General features: G+C 37.6%; 1 protein-coding gene across 5 annotated transcripts; it reads left to right on the forward strand.

Annotated features, from left to right (window-relative positions):
- On the forward strand, positions 1 to 19,836 carry LOC145986548 (putative serine hydrolase). Of its 5 annotated transcripts, none has more exons than XM_083120678.1 (3): positions 1 to 63; positions 7,223 to 7,392; positions 17,959 to 19,836. In XM_083120678.1, exons 1-3 carry the CDS (start codon positions 41 to 43, stop codon positions 18,804 to 18,806), a joined length of 1,041 nt encoding a protein of 346 aa, XP_082976804.1. In that variant the 5' UTR covers positions 1 to 40; the 3' UTR covers positions 18,807 to 19,836. The 5 variants fall into 5 exon arrangements, with proteins under 5 accessions (XP_082976804.1, XP_082976808.1, XP_082976803.1 ...); XM_083120682.1 differs by having other exon boundaries at positions 1 to 42; XM_083120677.1 differs by having other exon boundaries at positions 3 to 135.
- The last annotated feature ends 3,244 nt before the right edge of the window (positions 19,837 to 23,080 follow it).

A 23,080-nucleotide genomic window follows, 5' to 3' on the forward strand; every position in this document is an offset into this window, starting at 1 on the left:
AGAGAGACAAGTTGAAGATAGCCAAAGTTGTGATGAACCGATGTACGTAACCGTGATTTGCAAGTATGTGCGCAAATTACAAATTACTCAGCATTTTGCTGGTGTCAGTTTGAAATGTGTGATAGGTATATCTCGGTTCGTAAGTCATTGTTTTTAGAATATTTTTTCAAAGTATTGTTTCAGAGTGGTTCCCTTACGTATGGAAGCAACCGTGTAAATTTGGTGGCCTGTGACCGATGGTACCTCAATTTAATCGAGAGATTATATTATTTTACGTAATATAAAATTTATTTCAAGATGGGGAAACCACAAATAACTGATATTTATCACTGTAGAATATGTTCAGTACAGATTGCCCTGTGTTTGACTGATTTGCTTTATTTTACTTCGATTTTGTGCCACTTTGGCTAATTGGCGAAGATGAGAATGAGTGATGACATGATGAAATGTAAACATCAATGTCCAGTCCGGGATTCGAACCTGGAATCCCTGGCGTCGTAGCGCGATGTGCTAGCCATGGAGGCCGATTGCCCGTGTGAATTTAAACTAAAATGGAATTTAAGTAAGCGTCAACAAGTTTATTTGGTAAAATTTTCGTTTTCCCAAAACTTATTTCTTCAATTTTACAGGAGAAAGTACTTACCAAAATGATGTTATTTATACTTTAGGAAGGTCTTGGAATTTTGAAAAACAAATTTAACTATGTTTGCCTAACCTAACAGAACCTAACCTAACCTTGCCGTGCATGGTTCCTGGGGTTTTCGAACATGGAAAAAAATACAAAATCAGTAACACGAAAGTAGGTATTTTTGGTAAAAAATTACTATCCTTCGGACACCTATAACTTCTTCGTTTCGTCAATTTTTGAAATTCGTACTTACCTATGTGCTTCGCGGAACATTCCTTAAGGTGTATTGACATTTTTTTGATCAAAGTAATTGCAATTTTTGACAGTATGAGTACTTCTTTCTCGTAGTCTTTTCGCTTACCTGAGACACAATATGGCACATACACCTTCCTACATAATCGTGCGTCGTGCTTGTGTTTTGTCGATTTTCATTCGTTATGCAGTGTTTCAACCTTAAGTACATACGGAATTGAGTTCCAGTGGACTTTTGGAAGCTGGGAATAGTGTTTTTTCCATTCCTGCAACTTATTCGGCCGGTAAATAATGTCATTTTTGACTTCAAGTATCTCCGTTGCACAATAGCTCGTGCCACCATTACCGTCGACTACGTGAATCAAATGTTCCGTGCGTTTGATTATGTAACCCCCCTGTCAGTGTAGCAACCACACAGTAGTTTTACAAGATGACGTGTGAGCGGGGTTTTTTTTTTCAATGTAATTTTCTGTTTGCCGAACCTAACCTAACCTACCGTGAATGGTTTGTGGATTAAAAACCATCATTTTTCAGTTAATAAGTGTTAGTGCAGCAACCACGCGGTAGTTTTACAAGATGACGTGTGACCGGTTTTATTTTTCCAATTCAATTTTCTATGTTTGCCTAACCTAACCTTCCAGGAATTGTTTGTGGATCAATTTTCGCTTGAAAACCTTTTGTGAATAGTTTGTGAGGCATTTATTGGTTCATAAGTTTGGTAACACTGCATATCAGCTGACGATAGACAATGTGAGTCAAGATTTGGCCGCCAATTAGCAACGACCAATAAATACTTATATTGTTAAAGATAACACTTTTTTCATTGAAAAAAAGTAATCCCAAGTTGAAAAATGTTCCGCTATGCATATGAGGTAAGTACAAATGAAATTAATTTGAAAATAAACGAGTTAAATGTGTTTTCGCAATATATCTAACTAGTACCCAAAGCTCATCTGATCCATTTTTTTAATAACTTTTTCACATTGTTTTACGAAGAAAATTGTAATGTTTCGTGGCGCTATCCGTGAATGGTGTTTGGGGCTATCTGTGCCGGAATCGGTGGGAAATTTAAACAAAAATTATTTTCGTTTTAAATTTTTGAGTCCAAATTTCCCACCGATGTCAGGCTCCACCCCTGGAGTAATGGACATTTCCACTTTGAGATGAAAAACGTTTTAAATCCATTCATTTTACAGATAATGACACAAACATGAGATGTGCAAAATATCTCGGCGATATTTGTTTCGGTTCTCGAGAAACACGCCTTCAAACACCGCTGAAATTCACCTCCTACGTCACGGATTTGAAAACGTCCTCGCCACAGACAGGAGGTCCTCTGACGTCATCACTTAGAAATGCGTGCAGGCGGGGCTTCTGCTCGTCCCCTCAACTTAGCATGAGCCGCGGAAGCGACAGAAAATTCACTTGTTACTGTGTAAATCAAGTATCTTACAATTTCCAGTGCAAAAATCTGTGCTCCATTTGGAGATGAATTATGCCCTATCAGTATACTGTATTAGTATTTACTATAATTCAGCCACTCGGTAGAGGGTTTTCCCTTTAGGGTGACAAAGCAAACCTTGTAACAGTCAATGGCTGAACACGTGAACAGCCTTGTTCATTGCGAATACATAGGTTAGTTCTGATTGGCAAGAACTTAATGTTATAGGAATGCCTTTTCTGGAATTACAATTATTTTCGTCATAATATTTTCTTCACAAATTTTAAGATAATACTTTTAGAACACACTGCTTTACATGCAAATTTCTGCAATATAAGAGGTGATACGGTATAAAAAGGTACGGTGAGTTTTTAAATTTCCTGCAGTAAATGACAGTTTTCTTCAGTTAATATATATATTGCAAATTTTTGTATTTAGCCTACTTTTACGTCGCTTTTTCGTTCACTTTGTTTAACCGCAACGATGAGAACGCATGGTTAATTTATTATGTATCATCTCTAACATCACATTTCTTCCCACTTTTGGCTAATCGCTTCAATGAAGATGAATAACTACAAGCTGTATTCGAAGTCGGGGTGCAGGAGTACACCCCCCCCCCCCCACACACACACACTACCACCAACTGCACAATCTAAGTATCAAAGTATCACCCAACCTGCCATGATAAGAGACGAACTTTTTCTTCTGTCCCATCTCATTTCGAAAACACTCACTTGTCCCATCTCCTTTTATGAGACGAGACGGAACATGCCTCGTCTCGTGAGCAACACTAACATTAACAATAGAAGCATCCCCCTAGCTGTCCCCAAAGTCTGGATCAAACATCCTCCCATGTAACAATTTCCAGTTCAATGAAATGTCACTCGCAAGGGAACAGTCATGCCCAGGTCGAGAGTCAAACCTGGAACATGCGACTTCCTCAGATAAATCATGAATTTTGTGTATAATAATTACAACGCCAGTTCATTCCTGGTAATTCTGAATCTGCAGTTTGGTTTGCATATATAAGCAGGATAATATTTAGTTTTCGAGGGTTGTACCGTCGAAACGAGGAGTCAAAAAAAAAAATAATAATAATAATAAAAAAATATTAAGAAAGGTTTTTTGTTGTATTTATAATGATAAGCCTTTGCATACGTTGTTAATTCTATATTTTTCTAGACTTGAGAGGAGAACGAGAATTGCCCTCCCAAACCAAGACGGATGTTTATAAATTGAGACGTAACTGTCAATGAGACATTTACAAATAAACACGAGACAGACATTTACAACTCTCAACGAGAACGAGACCAAGGCTGCCATGTCTCGTCTCGATAGGATCCTTAGTGGTGAAGTTGTGAACCAACCAATTAATGCGTTCGGGGTAACAAGATGAGGCGGCTTTTTTCGCAGTACAAAATTCAAAATAATTATATCGTACCATTGCAGTATGGGATATTGTTATACACATGGTCGTAAGTGAAAATTCAGGACACTGCTGGCCGGAAGCTTGTTGGGGAGCATGGGGGGAGGGGATGTTGGACCCGGCAAAGTTGTGTGTTTGTAGTCACGAAGTATTGATACTTTTCTGTTCATCTTGTGTCACTACGTTTTTAAGAACCAAATTTCTTTAATATGATTCGAGGGGGAAAAAATAACTGATTTGACAGTCTCAATGCAGTTTCTTATCGCAGAAATTCCGAAATTATCAGGAAATTGCAGATATTGGTCTGCAGTCCCATCTGGTGTGTGGAATTACGAAATTTTCTTCCATCCGTATCCCGTCCTATACGTCTCTAATTTAAGAGAATGAAATAAATCAGAAGGAATTTTTTATGAACAAGCGGATAGAACAAGGAAACTGGTAATTTTAGTGAACTAAAAAAAGAGGGGGGTTGGACCCGTTGAATCCTACTTAAATAAGCCCATGGTTATACATATTATTTCCTTGTAATAATTATACATAAACTAAGTATAGATATGTACTGTGCAACTAATGTAATCTTCTCAGTGTATTTTCTCTTATCTGCACAAAAATATTTGATCATAATTTGAGCAACGGAAATGGAACACAAACTGAAATTGCTTTATGGAAAAGAAAGTTAAATAAGCTTTATAAATAAAGTGAAGAATGTAAAAATTCCTATTTTGCACTATATAGGTTACGGCAAATATCAATAAATATAAGTTTAAAAATAGTTTTGAGTATCTGGTCAGCAACCAATTTTATAAGAAATATTTTTCACATGGCCTGAGAACACACACGCAGCTGAACCCTTTCATTTATCTTGCACGTGAGCAGCATGGATATTTCATAGAAGAATGATCATTACAAAGCATAGCTTTCCTTTCTCCTATCGCTCCTTCTTCCATTATTTAAATCGGTACAGATTTGTAAAACTGCTGCACGTATTCGCTCACCGTGGGCTACCCATCCGGAACTAGATGCTCGAAGCAGACGACAAAGGAGCTGTCCCTAAGGAGTGACGTAGTAACATGGCGGCGGCGTGTTTTCAGCGCAACGCTAGCCTCGCAACTTTGGAAGTCTCGTTTCTGCCTTAAACTGGACGCAGAGAAACGCGAAAACTTGCAGGGGTCATTTTCCCAGGGTATAGTTTTTAAAATTGTTGTAAAAGAAATTGAGTGGAAATGTCCATTGACCTACCACTGCCCCACCTCCGCTCCACTCGGGCTACCCAGCTTTCTCTATAGAGTCCCTGTTAAAGGCATGTTAGAAATTGGTCGGAGTCACCTGCCCCCAAATGAGCCCCAAACTTTTAAATTTGAAGAAATCCGTTTCCAGGTTACCGAAAACTTACCTGAATTTCCCCACTCATCCACGACACATCATATTAGGCATATTCCCACAGCCTATTCCTTCTAACAAGTAGCTTACATTCACTGCCACATTTTTGACATTCCTTTCTTCACGATCCCGTGTTCAATTAAATTAAAAAATCCACTGGATCTTCCACACCCAGTACGAATTTCACCATGCATCCACGACACATCATGTTTCTAACTTTCGTAGCAAACGCAGACAGTTCGAAACACTGGATATCCGACGAACATGAACAAAACACAATTACGACGCGTGATGATGTACGAAGGTATAGGTGCCAAAGGCTATTGTCCGTCGGAGAATTAATTGTCAACAAAGAACATGAATTTATTTAATTTTAAGTTTGGGAGGATATCCCAAAATGGGGACCATTGACTCACTGTACTCCCTTGAGTATTAAGTTTATTTTTTTTCATCGACAGATTTTGTAGGGCCCATTCTGAAAGTTGCACAAGTTTAACGCGTTAAACAAGTTATGGTAACTGGCTGTCCCATAAGTGCTTCCGTGCATTTTGTAAGTTTCATTATGCTGTTCCAAAAGTAGCATTCCGTGTGTTTCGTGCAAGAACTAGATTCACCAAATGCACGAGCCAGGAGGCTAGTTTGTTCCGTGAGAATTGTCTGCTCCATGCAGACAAAGTGCGTGCTGATGGATTTAAACTACACTAGTTCGGAAAATGTATTATAATTTTAACAGAGACCGATATGAAGCAACGTGCACAAGATGAGTATGGCTTGACCGTTCTTAGAATGTGATTAAAATGAGTGTCCACAGTAGAGTTTATTTATGCCATAATGACATTCCTTCCGCTGATGTCATGTGGAAACTTTCTTTAAACAAGGTGCTGCGTCTGTGCTTTCGCCTCGAGTGTCCCATAAGTCAGTAAAATAACTGGTTTCACCAGATTCACGAGCCCAGTTATTTTCGTTGAATGCGTTCGTTTCGTTAAGACTTTCGGAACGCACCCCTGCATTCCTCTAGCAGACACAAAGACACAGATACACACGCATATAAGTGAGCGGATGAGAGAAATCGGTATGTTAAATGGTATAGAATCATGTTTTTTCTCCTACAGTTTCTAGAATTCCTCCCCAATGGAAATTCCTTAAATACAATAAATATAAATATATGTAAACTTATATTATGTATGAGTACGATAAGTAAAACATATGTAAGTCTTCACAAATTATTATCACAATGATCGATTTTTGTAATTTGTTTGCAAAAGAAATTCCAGGAGAAGGTAACTGTAACTGAGTTACTAAAATGAGTAACTGTAACTGTGACTAGTTACCTTTTAAAAAGTAACTTGTAGATTAGGCAATCATAGAACATGTACTACGTAGAAATTTTCAGCGAAAAATGCAGGCTCCACCAGGACTCGAACCTGGGTCTCTGGCATACCGAACTGGCCTGGCCTTGCCAGTTTTCTCACTATCGCTGTTTTGCCTGCGTGTTAAAAGAGCGATAGCGAGAAACTGTAGTTCAGTGGTTAGAGCAATGGCGCGGTATACCAAAGACCTGGGTTCGAGTCCTGATCGAGCCTGAAATTTTCGCTGAAAATTTCTACTGATGTATATGTATGATGCCATCTTGTTTCTCCAGTGAACATGAGGCCCGGAGATAAAACAGACATTTTAATTTTGTAAGGTGTCGACTGTTTCCTTCCATTTTATTCATCTGCCTTTCTGGCTTTTTCTCTTTGTTTTCATTTACACACGCACACACACACACACACATACATTCATGTAATATATATATGGATGCTGAAATTAATAACTTGTGTATCACCATTATAGATTCCAGGTTAGAGTCAGCCTGTGTCTCTCTTCATCATTTTTTACCATCTCTATTTATTATTGATTATAATGGAATAGAGGAAAGTCATAAATTAGCTTTTAAATGATCATTGTACGTATACTAACAGTGAGTGAAAATCTTATGTAATAATTTATTTCAGCATGTGCACTGCATTTTAACAGCAACTAAGTTAGATTGTTAGCTCTAAATTTAACTTAAAGAAAACTATTCATAAATAAATTTACTGTATTGCCGCAGATTAAACATGAGGGGAGCATCACTATTGCAGAGAATGTGTAAGGGCTGGACTCCTTATGCTGGAAGCCCTGTCGCAGCCTTACGCCATATGTCAGTTAGTCAACCTGAGATACAAGATAACAGAGAAGTTAGAGAAGTCAAAATTCCTGTCCCTTGGGGCCACATAGCAGGTATGCAAATTTTTAGTTTTGTAATGCTGAACTTTATTCTGGTAAAGCTGCAAAGTATGTACTAACATATTACTTGTTCTTCCCAATGAAACTATCATCATATTTTTTTTTTAACTGAAGAAGAAGAATTTTATTTGAACAGAGAACAAGGTGGTTATCGTGCTGATAGAACGTGGCCCATGTAGCAGTTGGAAGCATGCTGCTTGCCAGCAAAACCAGATGCACTTGTCTCCTCAACTATTTTATGTAGCGCATTTGGTAGCTTTCAAGCTGCGGTTTCGACAAGCTTCTCTTCAGTAAATACACTGCAATAGAACTAACTCTGATCAGCAACATGTTATCGAGAACAGGTCCATGGTTTTGGAAGGTGACAGCACCTCTCAGTTTGCTGTGAATGTTAGTATTTGCTTTCATACAGCTGGATGTCTCATGTTGAGGAAGAATTAATATTCTTTTTTGTAGATTTTCTACGGTGAGGCATGTTATTAGTGTTGTTACAATGCCACAACATAAGTACACTTTAGAGCAAATAATTTTTGTGTATTATTCTTATCTAAAAACAAACTTGTGCAGAAGTGTGAGGAGGCTATTTGTAAAGAAACTTTCTCAAAAGATTTATAAAATGTGTGGCAGTACAAGGACAACATTTCCAACATCTTCTGTGAGAAGAGTATTTGATTACTTGTAACTGTGAAATATTTTAAATAAAATAAGTGTATGAGCTTGTTGACAGGGATGTAGCTAGGTTGATCAGTTTGGGGGGCCCCAAACATAAGATTTTTTCTATCAAACTATTATAAATTAACAAACTATTTATACACCATATAGGCCTATGCTGTATACATACATTATATATGTATGTGTATATTAGTCTTGGAAAGAAAAGGACCAAAGGCCTCCTTGGTGGTGCATGGTAGCATCGTCGCCTTGTAATCAATACCCGGTGGGTGCTCCTAGTGGTTCGGATCCCACTTTACACTGTAGAACCAGTCCCGATTAGCCTTACTGTGTATAAAGTGGACTTATAACCAATAACCAACTCAATCAATCAATAAATTGGAAAGGAACATCATTTTCTTCTGTAGCCCCCAACAGTCTACGGATATACTCTCGCGAAATACACAGCCATTATTCAAATCCGGTATCTCTTAGTTCAAGGGCAGGCCCGAGTCTTCTATGTCATCTGATTGTTCACTTGGGAAATGATGAGGATAAGAAATTATATGCACACGTCTAATTTCTTAAAATTAATCTTATTTGTGTGTGGAAAACTGAATATATGATGGCACTGGATAAAACAAATTTCCCACATGCTCAAATAATTACGCTCTCGTCTTTGGTTCGGCAGGTTCAACAACCTGCCCGGGTTCGATTCCTGATGGAGGCACATAGTTGTTCGGATCTCACTTTAAACTGTAGGTCCAGTCCCGATTAGCCTTACTGTGCATAAAGTGGACTTAAAACACCAGTTCAATTAATCAATCAGGCCGGTAGCCAGAATTTGATTTTGGAAGGGGCTTATCCCTTATTGGCAGCCGCCATCTAAAGACAAAAAGGTTGGGGGGAGCAGTAAATGCGCTGAAGATGAATTTCTTGGTATATTGCAACTTACCATATACAAGATGTTCAATCCTGTTAATGAAGTAAATTTAATTACTACTACACATTATTAAAATCAGATACTTGTAGGATTTCGGGAAAGGACTGCAGCCCCCGAGCCCCTTCCCTGGGTATGTGCCTGCTTGTATTAGTTCCAAAGTTTCTGTGCTGTTCCAACATCGTGAGGACAATTTGGGAAGTACTTGAGAGCAATATGGAAGCAAATTCTGCTCTCAAAACTATGGGACTCGATGTGATGACCACGCACAACCGAATGAAAGAACTCTTTCCAGGCCTTGTCCTTCAATATTAATTTTACTGACTAATTGTAAGTTTTTCTCGGCCTCCTCAATGACGCAGTGGTAGCGTCACCGCCTTGCAATCAAGGGGTCCCGGGTTTGATACCTGGTGGAGGCACATAGTGGTTCGGATCCCCGATTAGCTTTACTGTGCATACAGTGGACTTAAAACACGAACTCTATAATTGGAAGGTTTTAGTAGAACTAAACATGGCTTTTTATGCATCGTACAACTTTGCTTCTTTTCACCCTGCTTTTATAGTTTTTCTTCCTAAGAATTCCACTGAGTATAACATGCTATGAAACCAGAGGTCCAAGGTTCGGACATTGGACAGGTATGGTTGTATCATGTCTCTCCCATCGCCATTCCTTCGACTCATCATTCATCCTCATTGTCGCATTTAACCCAAGAGGTAGAAAAGTGGCGTAATATAGAAATATATAAATGATTGATTTGGTTTATTTTACTTCGCTTTTCTGACACTTTTTGGCTAATCGTGAAGATGAAGATGAAAATAAGTGATGTGAAATTGATGAGAGGACCATCATAAAGAACACACACGCCCATTCTGGGATTCGAACCCAGGACCCCTGGCATCGTAATGCACCTTGTTAACCACTGCACAACAAATAGAAACACAAAATGCTTGATAAGTTATTTGCTTCTCCATAACTTATTATTATATTATAAGTATTATTCGCTGTATGACTAGGGATTAATTATATTTGTATGTCTAGCCAACCTTGCCACCTAAGCAGCAGCAGCTTCCGCATTTGCAGGTGGAGGCTAAATGAAGAAATAACACAGAAAGTCAGAAATATATACAAATTTTGTAACATAATACTTATTGAGCATGCCGATGGCTGTAAAAACAATTGCTACATACCTAGTTTCCTTCGTTAATTGAAATGTTGTTTATTCTTCATTATACATGAGATCAACCACCCTGGGAGTCGAACCCAGGATCTTGTGTGGTAGTCACTCTTTTTTTAGAATGCCAATATGTTGGATATTTGGTCGATCAGTCGATCCTGATTCATTGTTTCCAGAGGAAGACAATCTGGCAGCTTATCATTCAACATTTTACTCACCATGTAGGAAAACGAGATAACAAACACTTCGTGATGCTATCTTCTCGCGTTTACAGAAGTTTACCACCGCTCGGACAACAAATCCTACTTCAAACTGACAGAAATCAACTATCCACCAAATCAACAGATGAACCGACCGCTTCTATGTTTCTCCAAATTTTCAGAAAGTGGCCTTTCTTTCCTTACAGGGCAGGTCATTAGCAGGAGGGTTGAGTGCATGTGAGAAGAACCGCTATGTCAATCATTCCCGCGCCGAAAAAGGGACAAGCAATAGAATTCCGTTCTTGGAATTTGAAACGCATGGGGATATCTTTTCTGAACCATGAAATAATTAACGCAGAAAGTTCTAGCCACCCGTAGCTAAATCTTCCTGTTTGTGTCGTCCTTTCGGCACCCATGGAGCCAGTGCAGGTGGCAGATGAAGTGAAAGTGCAGGTTTTGGGGGGATCCTGGATCTGGTGTGCAGCAGGGAGAAAAGTGCATTTTCAATAGGTCTCAGACTTCCCTGACCGGGGCAGACCACAAAACCATTAACTGCATCCCCTCCCAATACATCTGTTTGTGTTCAACAAGCAAGAAACAGGGAAATAAGAAAGAAATGCGTTGCTGGGGTTCGTGCTACTGAAAATTGAAGTGTTTCAAACTGCAAGCAAAATTTACTGAAGAATTATTTTGCAATATTTGTCATCAAAGTAAAATTTCCATCAAATACAGAACAGTATCCTGGGGCCACGTGGACGTTTGCTGGGGCCAGTGCCCACCATGTGCCCCCCTCCCCCCCCCAACGACGTCCCTGCTTGTTGAGGAGATTATGTACATCCGATTTTCCTGACGAGTGGCATAGTTCCAGCCACTGCATGGGTCATGATCGAGCAGCGCCATAACCAAACTGATTATGTAATGACTAGAACCCGGAAGTTTGGCAAAATGCCTCTTTTTATCTACTGCATATATTGATAAAAATTTTCCGGATATACGTTTCTTATGTTGTTTCGAATGTTTTAGAAGCCTTTTCATTTTGCCTATTTCGGACCCCGCTGCCTATTTTTAATTATAATGCCTTTTTTTTTGCCTTTTTCAATGAAATTTGACCACTTTTGTTATAAAAATGTGTATATAAATTACTTGTCTCCCAAAAAACGTTGCTGGCATTTATTTTTCTTCCGTTTATTATGTGAATAATTTTCGCCTTATTTAAGTAATATTGAACTCATGAATGTTTCAACATTGCTGAAGGAGAAAAGTGTGAGAAAAATGTATTTCATGCTCAGTTAGGATATTGCCTTTCGGTTAACATTTCCTTGTGCATGATTGACTGCTGAAGTGGACAGGTTGATTTCGAACACAAAGAAAATATTTCTGAAATATCCCTCTCGAACCCGAAAATTTAAGGAAGTTGCGTCTGAGCTTAGTTTACCTCCGCAGCCAGTCTTGACCAGATGGGGAACCTGGATATCAGCAGCTATATATTATGCTAACAACCTTGAAAAAATCAGTGATATGATAGATGCTCTTCCAGAAAATGAAGGGGCTTCAATTCTTGAAGTGGAAAAACTCCTGTGCTATTCAAGTTTATTTTTGCACATTATGGTGCATTGCCAGAGACAATTACAATTATAGCATCCATGAAAATCTACGAGGAATCTATGCAGCATATGATGGAAGTGCCAGGAGAAAAGGGGTCAGCTGTTGCGGAAAAGTGCAAACGGGTAGTGAGTGCAAATGAGGACTTGAAACAATTTGTGATATTCTAAAAGGTGAAAATGCTGTTACCAAAATGAGTCCAGCTACATTAGCTTGTTTTATGTATGCTCCAGTAACTTCTGTCGAAGTAGAAAGATCATTTTCTATTATGAAAAACATTCTCTCTGACAGACGACTATCAATGAATGTTGAGAACTTTAAAAAACACCTTGTAGTTATGTGCAATCAAAATGGAGAAAATTGAAATGCTCTTCCAAATGTGCCTTTTTTCGGTTTATTTTGTCTTTTTTTTCATTTTTAGTGCCTATTTTCCACATTATAAATGCCTTTTTGCCTGCCTATTTTAACGAAAATAAATGCCTGAACTTCCGGGCTCTAGTAATGACGTTCAAAAGTTGTACAGCAGGATTAGAAATGCATGTAGAGTACCATGCTATCATTGGGCAAAACATTTCCTTATCTTGCCAAAGTCTTAAGCTGTCTGAGACAGACTTCATGAATTCTCCTCATCAAGTGTCTATTATTCACTTCTGTACAGTTTGTGGGTGGACTTGGATGCCTTTTTAAGAGTTTTTAGACCCAGATGAAGTCAATTTCACATGGGTTTGTTCATGACTACAATAATTTCTTTGTTTTCGATAGACATCAGTGGCGGCACCAGAATTAAACATCTAGGGGTGCGGAAAGAAATTTAGGGAGTGCGATGTTGAAAATAAGAAAAACATAGACACACATGCAACCTTTCAAAACTGGGGGGGGGGGCATGGACAGTTTACTTTCCCTTGGTAGATAAGGTTTAGCATAGTGCGGGAGCAAAGATAGCAAAAACTGCTATCCTAATCGCCACTACTGATTAACATAAATCACTGACTAAAATGAAATTGAAAGCAGCTGAAATTTTTGCTCCATTGTGAGGAAGAACAAGTAGGCGGAAAATAAACCATTTATCAACTGCAAAAAAGAACAAGAAAAAACATAACTCACATTAAGTTATTGGCAATTATCGAAAAGCACAAACAGACCACTTGAAGAAACAAAAGAAGAAAACATTCATACCAACAATGCTGACGAGAGGAAAAAAATGGCCGCTCATCTTCAGAGAGGGTGCCGCCAGTACAGAAAAGTATGTACGAGGAGTATCCAATAAGTAGTGAGCCTGATAGGGTTCCCATAGTTCAATCTGAGAATAATTTGGGGATTGGAAATAGCAATTCTTTGTAAGTGTATATGCAAAGCGGTGTCCAGTTCGAACCATCCTATTCGTCTTTGCAGGAGCTAGAAGTGTGCTAAGTTCGTAACGTCAGAAAAATTAAGAGAGAAAAGATACGAGCAGTGATCAATTATCTGTTGTAAGAGAAGAGAGGTTGAGACCCAAGGAAATCCATGAGAATATGGTGACAACATTAGGAGAGGATGCTCCATTCTCTGCCACAGTGAAGAGATGGGTAGCCGAATTTAAGCGGGGGAGAGTGAGTGCGGAAGATGGCCTTTGTCTAGGCAGATGGTGACACAAGAAAATGTAGAGAAAGTTCACAAGACGTGTGACTATTCGATATATTGCAGAGGAACTGAAGATGTTCAAATCAACAGTGGAGCGCATTGTGGATGACCAGTTGGGGATGAAAAATGTTTCTTTGCCTTGGGTTCCAAAACTTCTGACAAGTGAACAAAAGTTGACGAGATGCATGATCTCAGAACGAAATCTTGAGCTGTTCCAGGCCAATCCAGAGGGATTTGTTGAACAACTTGGAACTGTTGACGAAACTTGGGCTCATCAGTATGTACCGGAGCCAAAACAGTGGAAACACCCTGGCTCCCCCACCCCAAAGAAGGCAAAGTCCAGCCCCTCTGCTGGGAAGTGATGACGATAGTCTTCTGGGACTCTAAGGGTGTTTTGTTGGTCGATCATCTCCGAAAGGGAAACCCCATGACAGGAGAGCATTATGCTTCCATGGTGAGGCAATTACGGGGTGTTTTGAAGACTAAGCGACGGGGAAAGCTCTCTAAAGGGGTGATTCTGCATCAGGACAATGCACGTGTTCACACATCGCTTGTTGCGATGTCAACTATCAGTGATTGTGGGTTCGAATTGTTGGAACATCCCCCTTATTCACCCGATCTTGCTCCATCAGACTTTCATCTCTTCCCTAACTGAAAAAAATCTTTCGATGGTGTGCATTATCAGTGTCATGTTGACGTCATCAGTGCTGGGGGTTGACTATTTTGCAAGCCTTGAGGAAAGCTTTTATGAGACTGGGATAAAAGCACTGCAGAATCTTTGGCAAAAGTGTGGGACCTGCAGGAAGACTACGTAGAAAAATAGGTTGCTATTGTGGTCCCATCGTGTTCCCTTCTAGGTTAGGCTTGCTACTTATGGGACACCCCTCGTATATCGACATCTTTTTCAGTGCTTGTCTATTGCGTACAATATTAATGGTCTTACTTCAGTATCTAACATTCGGCGGTCAATATAAAAACATGACATAATATGACACTCTAAGGGTTAGTGTTTTCAATTGAATGTAGGAGATGCTGACATATAAGATGCACTTTTTTCCCTTAAAAAAAGGTCTGAAAAACTGGGTGCATCTTATATGCCGGTACTCAGTTTTTGATTACCTCTATTTCTGGAAGTTTTCTCTGTTCTAAGTTAGATAATTTCCTTGCTGTGTGTCCTGGAGATTAAAATGTATTCTTTCCTAGTTAGATTAGGTAAGTTATTCTTTGAAAGTAGACTTTCATATTACTTTATATTTGAAATATTATACATTAATTATAATATTAAGTGATAAAGCTTTTCCTCAAAAATGTGTCCAAAAAAAGGGGCTGCATCTTATACGCCGGCAAATACGGTAACCACTCTGAAATCCGTTGCGTACATAAGCAAATTGGAGGTAGGGCTTCACACATTCTTGATCTCAGCTACAGGAGATGATGTGATCAACACCACAATCTGTCAGCTTTATCTGCACAATTACCCATTAATTAGAGGTTTGGTGCATGGACACCATTCGAAAAATTACCTCCTCAGATCATGTGATCCAGGGAATCGAACCTGGCCTTCCATCTGCCAGTTCATTGCCCTATGGATCGGACAATTAAACTAATGAAACCTCAAATAAAAAATGATACTGCAGAAAGAAAGGATTGATACTGTGCAAAGTAAGAAGGCCAGTGCCAGAAATCTCCCCACAATAGACCCAAGTATCCTGGCAAATGGGATAAACTTTCCCCCCTCCAAGATATGATTTTATACCCTCCAAAAAACAATGTTGGTCACGTTTGTAAAACAAATGTTTGTTGTATTTGGTCTAGGAATTAATTCATGTGGTTGTTACGCACACATTGAAGCTGTAGTTCAAACACAAAATACATAAATACCTTAAGAGAAATATTGTCCATCGCGAGCCACCACTTTCGCCCATCTGTTAGGCAAGTTATGGATTCCGTGGCGAAAGAAGTCCTCATCCTTTGAAGCGATCCAGTCAGAGACCCATTTTTCGATATCTTCTGAAGAAGTGAACCGCTGTTCAATCAAATCGTTATTCATGCAATCGAACAAGTAGTAGTCCGAAGGAGCAATGTCTGGTGAATACGGCGGGTGGGGTAAAACTTCCCATCCGACATTTTCTAAATAGGTTTTGACCGGTTTTGCGACATGTGGGTGAGCGTTATCATGTTGAAAAATAAGTTTATCATGTCTGTTCTCCCATTCTGGTCGTTTCCTGGCCAGAGCTTGCTTCAAACACATTAATTGTCGTTGATAACGTTCTTTAATAGTTTCACCCAGTTGCAGCAGCTCATAGTACACCACACCTTCCATATCCCACCATATGCACAGCATAACCTTTGCACAGTGAATATCTCGTTTCGGTTGTGATGGACCTGGTTCACCTGTCTTCACCCAGGCCTTTTTTCGTTTCGGGTTCTCGTAATGGATCCACTTCTCATCGCCAGTAACAATGCGATGCTAAAACCCCTTTCTTTTCTGTCTTTGAAGCAGCAATTCGCAAATGGTTTTTCGTCTTTCAACGTCTCTGTCTTTCAATTCATGTGGAACCCAATGTGACATCTTTTGAATCATTCCCATGGCTTTGAGGCGTTTGGAAACTGTTGTTTGATCAACGCCTAATGCTTCTGCAAGTTCTTCCTGCGTTTGACATGAATCCTGATCGAGCAATGCTCTCAATTCTTCGTCTTCAAATTTTTTTGGCTGTCCAGGTCGCTCTTGGTCTTCCAGGCCGAAATCACCACTTCTAAACCATGCAAACCACTTCTGACACGTTCGCTCAGCTAGTGCATGGTCACCATACACTTCCACCAAAATACGATGACTTTCGGTAGCACTTTTCTGCATGTTAAAGTAATGAAGCAGAACAACTCGCAAAAACACTTTTTCTGGCACGAACTGCGCCATGTTCAGTTGACTACAAAATGCTGTTGTTGACGCGTCAATCAACTGCCCTATACTATGAACGATGCGCGCTGACAGGAGTTTTCAACGCATGTGTGGAAACACGTGGGATAACTGTGGGACGATACGCTCGTTACGCCATCTATTGTCCAGGCGCACAAATTAATTCCTAGACCAAATATGTAAACTTGTTTTTTATGTTTGTGTATTCAATTGTCATAAGTACAGTCATTGACATCATGGGCATCAGGAAGGGGGGTTGAATCGGACCATCAACCCTCCCCCCTCCAGAAATTAGCATTGTTCATTTCAAGTTAAAAAGAAGCAGAAAGATTATTATTTTTATTGTTAATGACATAAATAAAGTTTACGTAGTTAACTCAGAATAACTGAAGTAAAAGACTGCAGTAGCTCGAAAAATTGAGTGTAAAATAGACACACCAGGTCATGTTTTTTGTATTCTACCAAAGAAAGCTGGTTCCATGGTTTTCAAAATTTAGAGTTTTATGTGGATAGTCATACAATATAAGTTTAGGGCTAAAATTCCCCTTCACCTTTTAAACCTTTATGTAAAAGTAAGTAATAACAGTACACTAAGTGTAAAATAGTTGTGCTGAGTATTCACTCATCCTGTGGACCGAGTAGCTTTGGAATAAAATCGATTTATATTTATTAGTTTATAAGAGTTATTATTGGAGATGATGATAATCATTGTTATTATTTCTACTATTTACGATTTATCAATGGATAACCCCTCCTCCCTCCCTCATTAACAAAAATGATTGATATTACATTCAAAATTCAAAGTGTGTATTATATCCAATTTATTATTAAGAAGTATAAAATTAAAGTAAAAATTGAATGAATTTAAATATTAGTTGTTTAAAGACTTCGTTATATAACCACAAGACTTCTAGACTGATGTTTTTCAAAATTCAACAATGGATGAAAAATTAAAATTCATTAGTTAGCAGTTGAGCAGTAAATAATCATAAGTAGCTTGAAATAGGAAATGAGTGATACATTTGATTAATTATCTTAATGTTTATCTCTACATATTGTCACAACAACCACCAACAATAATAATTTTGATTTATCTATTACAAAAAGAGAGTAGATTTCTGTGTATCCTTCAATACAAAGGACTTAATTCTAATTCACACACTACTTTTTAGATAATCTCATCTATGTTCACTTCTGTCATGTCTCATCTTCCACATATTTCTTTTACCCTCTGTCACAAATCAGTGTGTATATTTTTATCTGGATTCATTAATCGTATTGTTGAGAACTTATACCAAAATAATATATACTTTTTGTTTGACAATAATTCATTTAAATTCAAAATCATTAAATGATTTACCAATCGGTGTGTACAATTACATACTAGTATAATTTATTTTGATGCTATAATTTTGCTAGTAGAATATTTTAACGAATTGTTCCGCTATTTTGTAGCCAAGTGGTGGGGACCAACAGATGTACAACCAATTTTAGGGATTCACGGATGGCAAGATAATTGTGGTACATTTGATACCCTAGTGCCATTACTTTCACCTTCAAGAGGATTGCTCGCAATTGATTGTCCAGGACATGGCATTTCTTCACATTATCCACTTGGGTACAGTTATGACAGAGCAGGAATGGATTTAGTGCGGAGAATTGTTGACTATTTTAAGTGGGACAAAGTGTCTATTCTCGGCCATTCCATGGGTAGTAATTTTGGATTTATATATGCAGGGATGTACCCGGATGAAGTACACTTCTGGATTGGCATTGATGCAGTAAAACCACCTTCGGTTACCTCATCGGTCAGTAAAAGGGCTGCTTCAAATATTGAAACATTTTTGAATATGTTGAAAAAAGTTGGCAAGAATCCACCTTCGTATACTTACGATGAGATTGTTGATCTCTTGTATGAAGGAAGCTTTAAGTCTCCAACAAAGGAATCTTGCAAGATACTGCTGAAGAGGGGTATGGTGAAATCTCCTGATCAAGAGGGAAAGTATTACTTTTCACGTGATCTAGTGTTGAAATTGCCATTTTCAACAATGCTTTCTCATGATTTGTATATGAAAATAGCATCTAGAATAACCTGCCCAGTGTTGAATATTAAGGGTAATCCTGGCTTTCCATGGGAGAGAGCAGACCTCTATTATGAGACTTTACATGTCATAAAGAAATCTGCAAGAATATTTGAGTTTCATGAAGTAGAAGGGACACATCATGTTCACTTAAATAACCCAGAGAGAGTTGCTCCTATTATCAATAACTTTATGGAAAAAGTTAGTGTTTCCTCTCAATAATATACTGGTGAATGTGTGTGTACATTCTCAGTATTAGTTTAATGTTATATCAGTCACTTCCCTCTGAAAGAGGTTGAGCAGACAAATTATCCTGGACTCTAACCTAAGTAATTTTAAGACTGGAAGTTGAACATCTCTCCGAGCCATGTTGACTATGCAATTTATTTCAATTGAGCTCCAGTTTACAGTATTGAGATTAGATTTCTCAAGACTAGACTATTCTTAACTAAATATTTGAGGTAGAAATTTGGAGATAAATAACAATTGTTGAAATTCATATTCAAGAAAGATGTAAAATTCTTATGCAAATTCACTTCTACAATATTAGTCTAAAATGACCAGTGTAATATTTACTGAATTCAATTGTATTTGGCTGTGTGAGATTTGTATTTGTTTTGTTATATGTAGCTTTTCTGCTACTTTTGTTTGGCTCATCTCGGCGATGGAGACAAATGTTTGGGTTTTATTTTAAAGTATGGTGAAACTAGTCTTGAGATACTCTTCATGTAAATACAATTCAGTTGTGTAAAATAATAATTGTTCCATAATTGTAAGTTATCATTTGCCAAGCATAAACAACACTTTGAAAGTGGGGATTGTGGTCCACCTTAATCAATAGGCAATCAAAATAATTTTTTTTTCAAGTATCACGTAATTATTAAAATAATTGAATTCTAACAGTGTTTGAGTCTTGAATGTAAATAAATCCAGTTATTTCCATGAGTTGTGTTTGTTTTGGGTGCCATGTTTATATTTTAAGTTAAAAAGTTGAATTTGTGAAGTTTAAAAATTAAGACTTGTCAGAGAGAAGGTTCTTTTTTCCAGATTTGTATAAGAAAGGTTCATATTCTGTCCTTCGTTGATGTTATGTTATGTACAAATGTAAATGGCTAGCTAACAAAAACTTTTAGATGTACTGTATTTATAGTCTTGAGATGACTTATGCTGTTTGAGCATTGACATGTTGTTGAGATTGCTGGACAGTCTGCCACCAGTTGTTACAAGTTTAATAAAGATTTATTTCTTTCCATATTTTGTTTATTTATAAATATGTATGTAGACACACAGTACAGCATGTCCAACCCCATAAATGTTGTCCATAAAAAAACTTTATGCAAGTGGAGTGGAGGTTGTTAGTATTAACATGAAGAACATATCAAAAAATTTGTTCCATGTACTTGACAAACTTGGTACCATCATGCATTGCGGCAAAACAGTAAAACAGTGGTGATGGTGCTGAAAAAGGCAATGTGTGTGTTGTGGTTGTGAGAAACAAAATTTCCTCTAACTGTTCAGCGTTTTAGGAAAGAATACAAGAAGGATCTGCATATGAAACAACCATTTCATAGAGTCCTGCTGTAAAGTTACAGACTTGGTGGAATTAAAGTACAGGATCGAGGAGGCTGTTGCACATGGAGTGAATTCATCAATAGACTTGATATTCTGAAAGCTACGCAGGGTGCCCATATAGTGTTTTCTTAATAATGAGAATTATGTTCACTAAAGATTCTTTGAGTCAATGGATGTAATTCCATGTCTGTTCTTTCTGAGAAACTTTTTACTGTAAAGATATTTTGATCTGTTATGGGTGAATAATTTATGGTCACCCTCATGGCCGTATTTAGAGGGGGGTTTCTAGGGTTCAACCCCCCCCCGAAACATCTGACATGTTGGATTAATGGAACTCTTTTTCAATTATTTTTTTTTTGAAGCATTACAAAAATACAAGGATACAATGTTGAAACGAGCGAGTTAGAATTTTCATACATTTGGAATTCTGAAAGTTGAGTGAAACAGGATTTATTCTCGGAATCGCAGCCTACCCTCGACCCCTCAATTTTCACTTCTGCTGTCCTTTTTCCAGCGTTGTTCCTGCGTCACAAGGAATATAGACTAAATATTCCCTTATGATTGTCCCAATATTCCATTTCAAACGTTTAAATTCCTTGTCCGATAAAATCAAAAATCCCCCTTCATAGGAGTTCAAACCTACGATCTTCAGTTTCGTAGCACATTACTTTCACGATTGAGGTTACAATCCATACACCAGGCTAAGTTTTTTAAAGAGAATAAATGGTTCCACACTTTTCAAAATTCCAAAAATTAAGTTTTAAGGTCAAACAACAAAAACTTTATGACTAAAATTTCCATTTAAATTTTAGAGCTTTTTCTTGAAGGTATCTTAAAATTTAATAACAAAGTATAATAATTGGGCACTTCAGTACACACTGTATGAAACGTAAAAAAAAAATAAACCTTTATGCTGGATATTCACTCATAATAATAATAATAATAATTATTATTATTATTATTATCGAATAAAATTGTTTTATTATTATGAAATTTTAATTATTATTGTATAATTATTCTTATTATTTATATTATTCAAATTTCTAGCGACGCCCATGGGAACAATTATGAATGAACCCCCCCCCCCGAAAATTTTTCCTGCCTACGGCCTTGGTCACCCTGTACTTTCTTTAGTAGCAATTTTTAAAAGATTGATTGATTGATTTGGTTTATTTTACTTAGCTTTTCTACCACTTTTGGCTAATTGCAAAGATGTGGATGAGTGATGATATGATGAAATGCATGAAGGGACACTCAGTGTAATATTTACTGAATTCAATTGTATTTGGCTGTGTGAGATTTGTATTTGTTTTGTTATATGTAGCTTTTCTGCTACTTTTGTTTGGCTCATCTCGGCGATGGAGACAAATGTTTGGGTTTTATTTTAAAGTATGGTGAAACTAGTCTTGAGATACTCTTCATGTAAATACAATTCAGTTGTGTAAAATAATAATTGTTCCATAATTGTAAGTTATCATTTGCCAAGCATAAACAACACTTTGAAAGTGGGGATTGTGGTCCACCTTAATCAATAGGCAATCAAAATATTTTTTTTTTCAAGTATCACGTAATTATTAAAATAATTGAATTCTAACAGTGTTTGAGTCTTGAATGTAAATAAATCCAGTTATTTCCATGAGTTGTGTTTGTTTTGGGTGCCATGTTTATATTTTAAGTTAAAAAGTTGAATTTGTGAAGTTTAAAAATTAAGACTTGTCAGAGAGAAGGTTCTTTTTTCCAGATTTGTATAAGAAAGGTTCATATTCTGTCCTTCGTTGATGTTATGTTATGTACAAATGTAAATGGCTAGCTAACAAAAACTTTTAGATGTACTGTATTTATAGTCTTGAGATGACTTATGCTGTTTGAGCATTGACATGTTGTTGAGATTGCTGGACAGTCTGCCACCAGTTGTTACAAGTTTAATAAAGATTTATTTCTTTCCATATTTTGTTTATTTATAAATATGTATGTAGACACACAGTACAGCATGTCCAACCCCATAAATGTTGTCCATAAAAAAACTTTATGCAAGTGGAGTGGAGGTTGTTAGTATTAACATGAAGAACATATCAAAAAATTTGTTCCATGTACTTGACAAACTTGGTACCATCATGCATTGCGGCAAAACAGTAAAACAGTGGTGATGGTGCTGAAAAAGGCAATGTGTGTGTTGTGGTTGTGAGAAACAAAATTTCCTCTAACTGTTCAGCGTTTTAGGAAAGAATACAAGAAGGATCTGCATATGAAACAACCATTTCATAGAGTCCTGCTGTAAAGTTACAGACTTGGTGGAATTAAAGTACAGGATCGAGGAGGCTGTTGCACATGGAGTGAATTCATCAATAGACTTGATATTCTGAAAGCTACGCAGGGTGCCCATATAGTGTTTTCTTAATAATGAGAATTATGTTCACTAAAGATTCTTTGAGTCAATGGATGTAATTCCATGTCTGTTCTTTCTGAGAAACTTTTTACTGTAAAGATATTTTGATCTGTTATGGGTGAATAATTTATGGTCACCCTCATGGCCGTATTTAGAGGGGGGTTTCTAGGGTTCAACCCTCCCCCCCCGAAACATCTGACATGTTGGATTAATGGAACTCTTTTTCAATTATTTTTTTTTTGAAGCATTACAAAAATACAAGGATACAATGTTGAAACGAGCGAGTTAGAATTTTCATACATTTGGAATTCTGAAAGTTGAGTGAAACAGGATTTATTCTCGGAATCGCAGCCTACCCTCGACCCCTCAATTTTCACTTCTGCTGTCCTTTTTCCAGCGTTGTTCCTGCGTCACAAGGAATATAGACTAAATATTCCCTTATGATTGTCCCAATATTCCATTTCAAACGTTTAAATTCCCTGTCCGATAAAATCAAAAATCCCCCTTCATAGGAGTTCAAACCTACGATCTTCAGTTT

This window comes from Lepisma saccharinum, chromosome 4, assembly GCF_977018435.1.
Source record: "Lepisma saccharinum chromosome 4, izLepSacc3.1, whole genome shotgun sequence".
In the NCBI taxonomy this organism is placed as follows: domain Eukaryota; kingdom Metazoa; phylum Arthropoda; class Insecta; order Zygentoma; family Lepismatidae; genus Lepisma; species Lepisma saccharinum.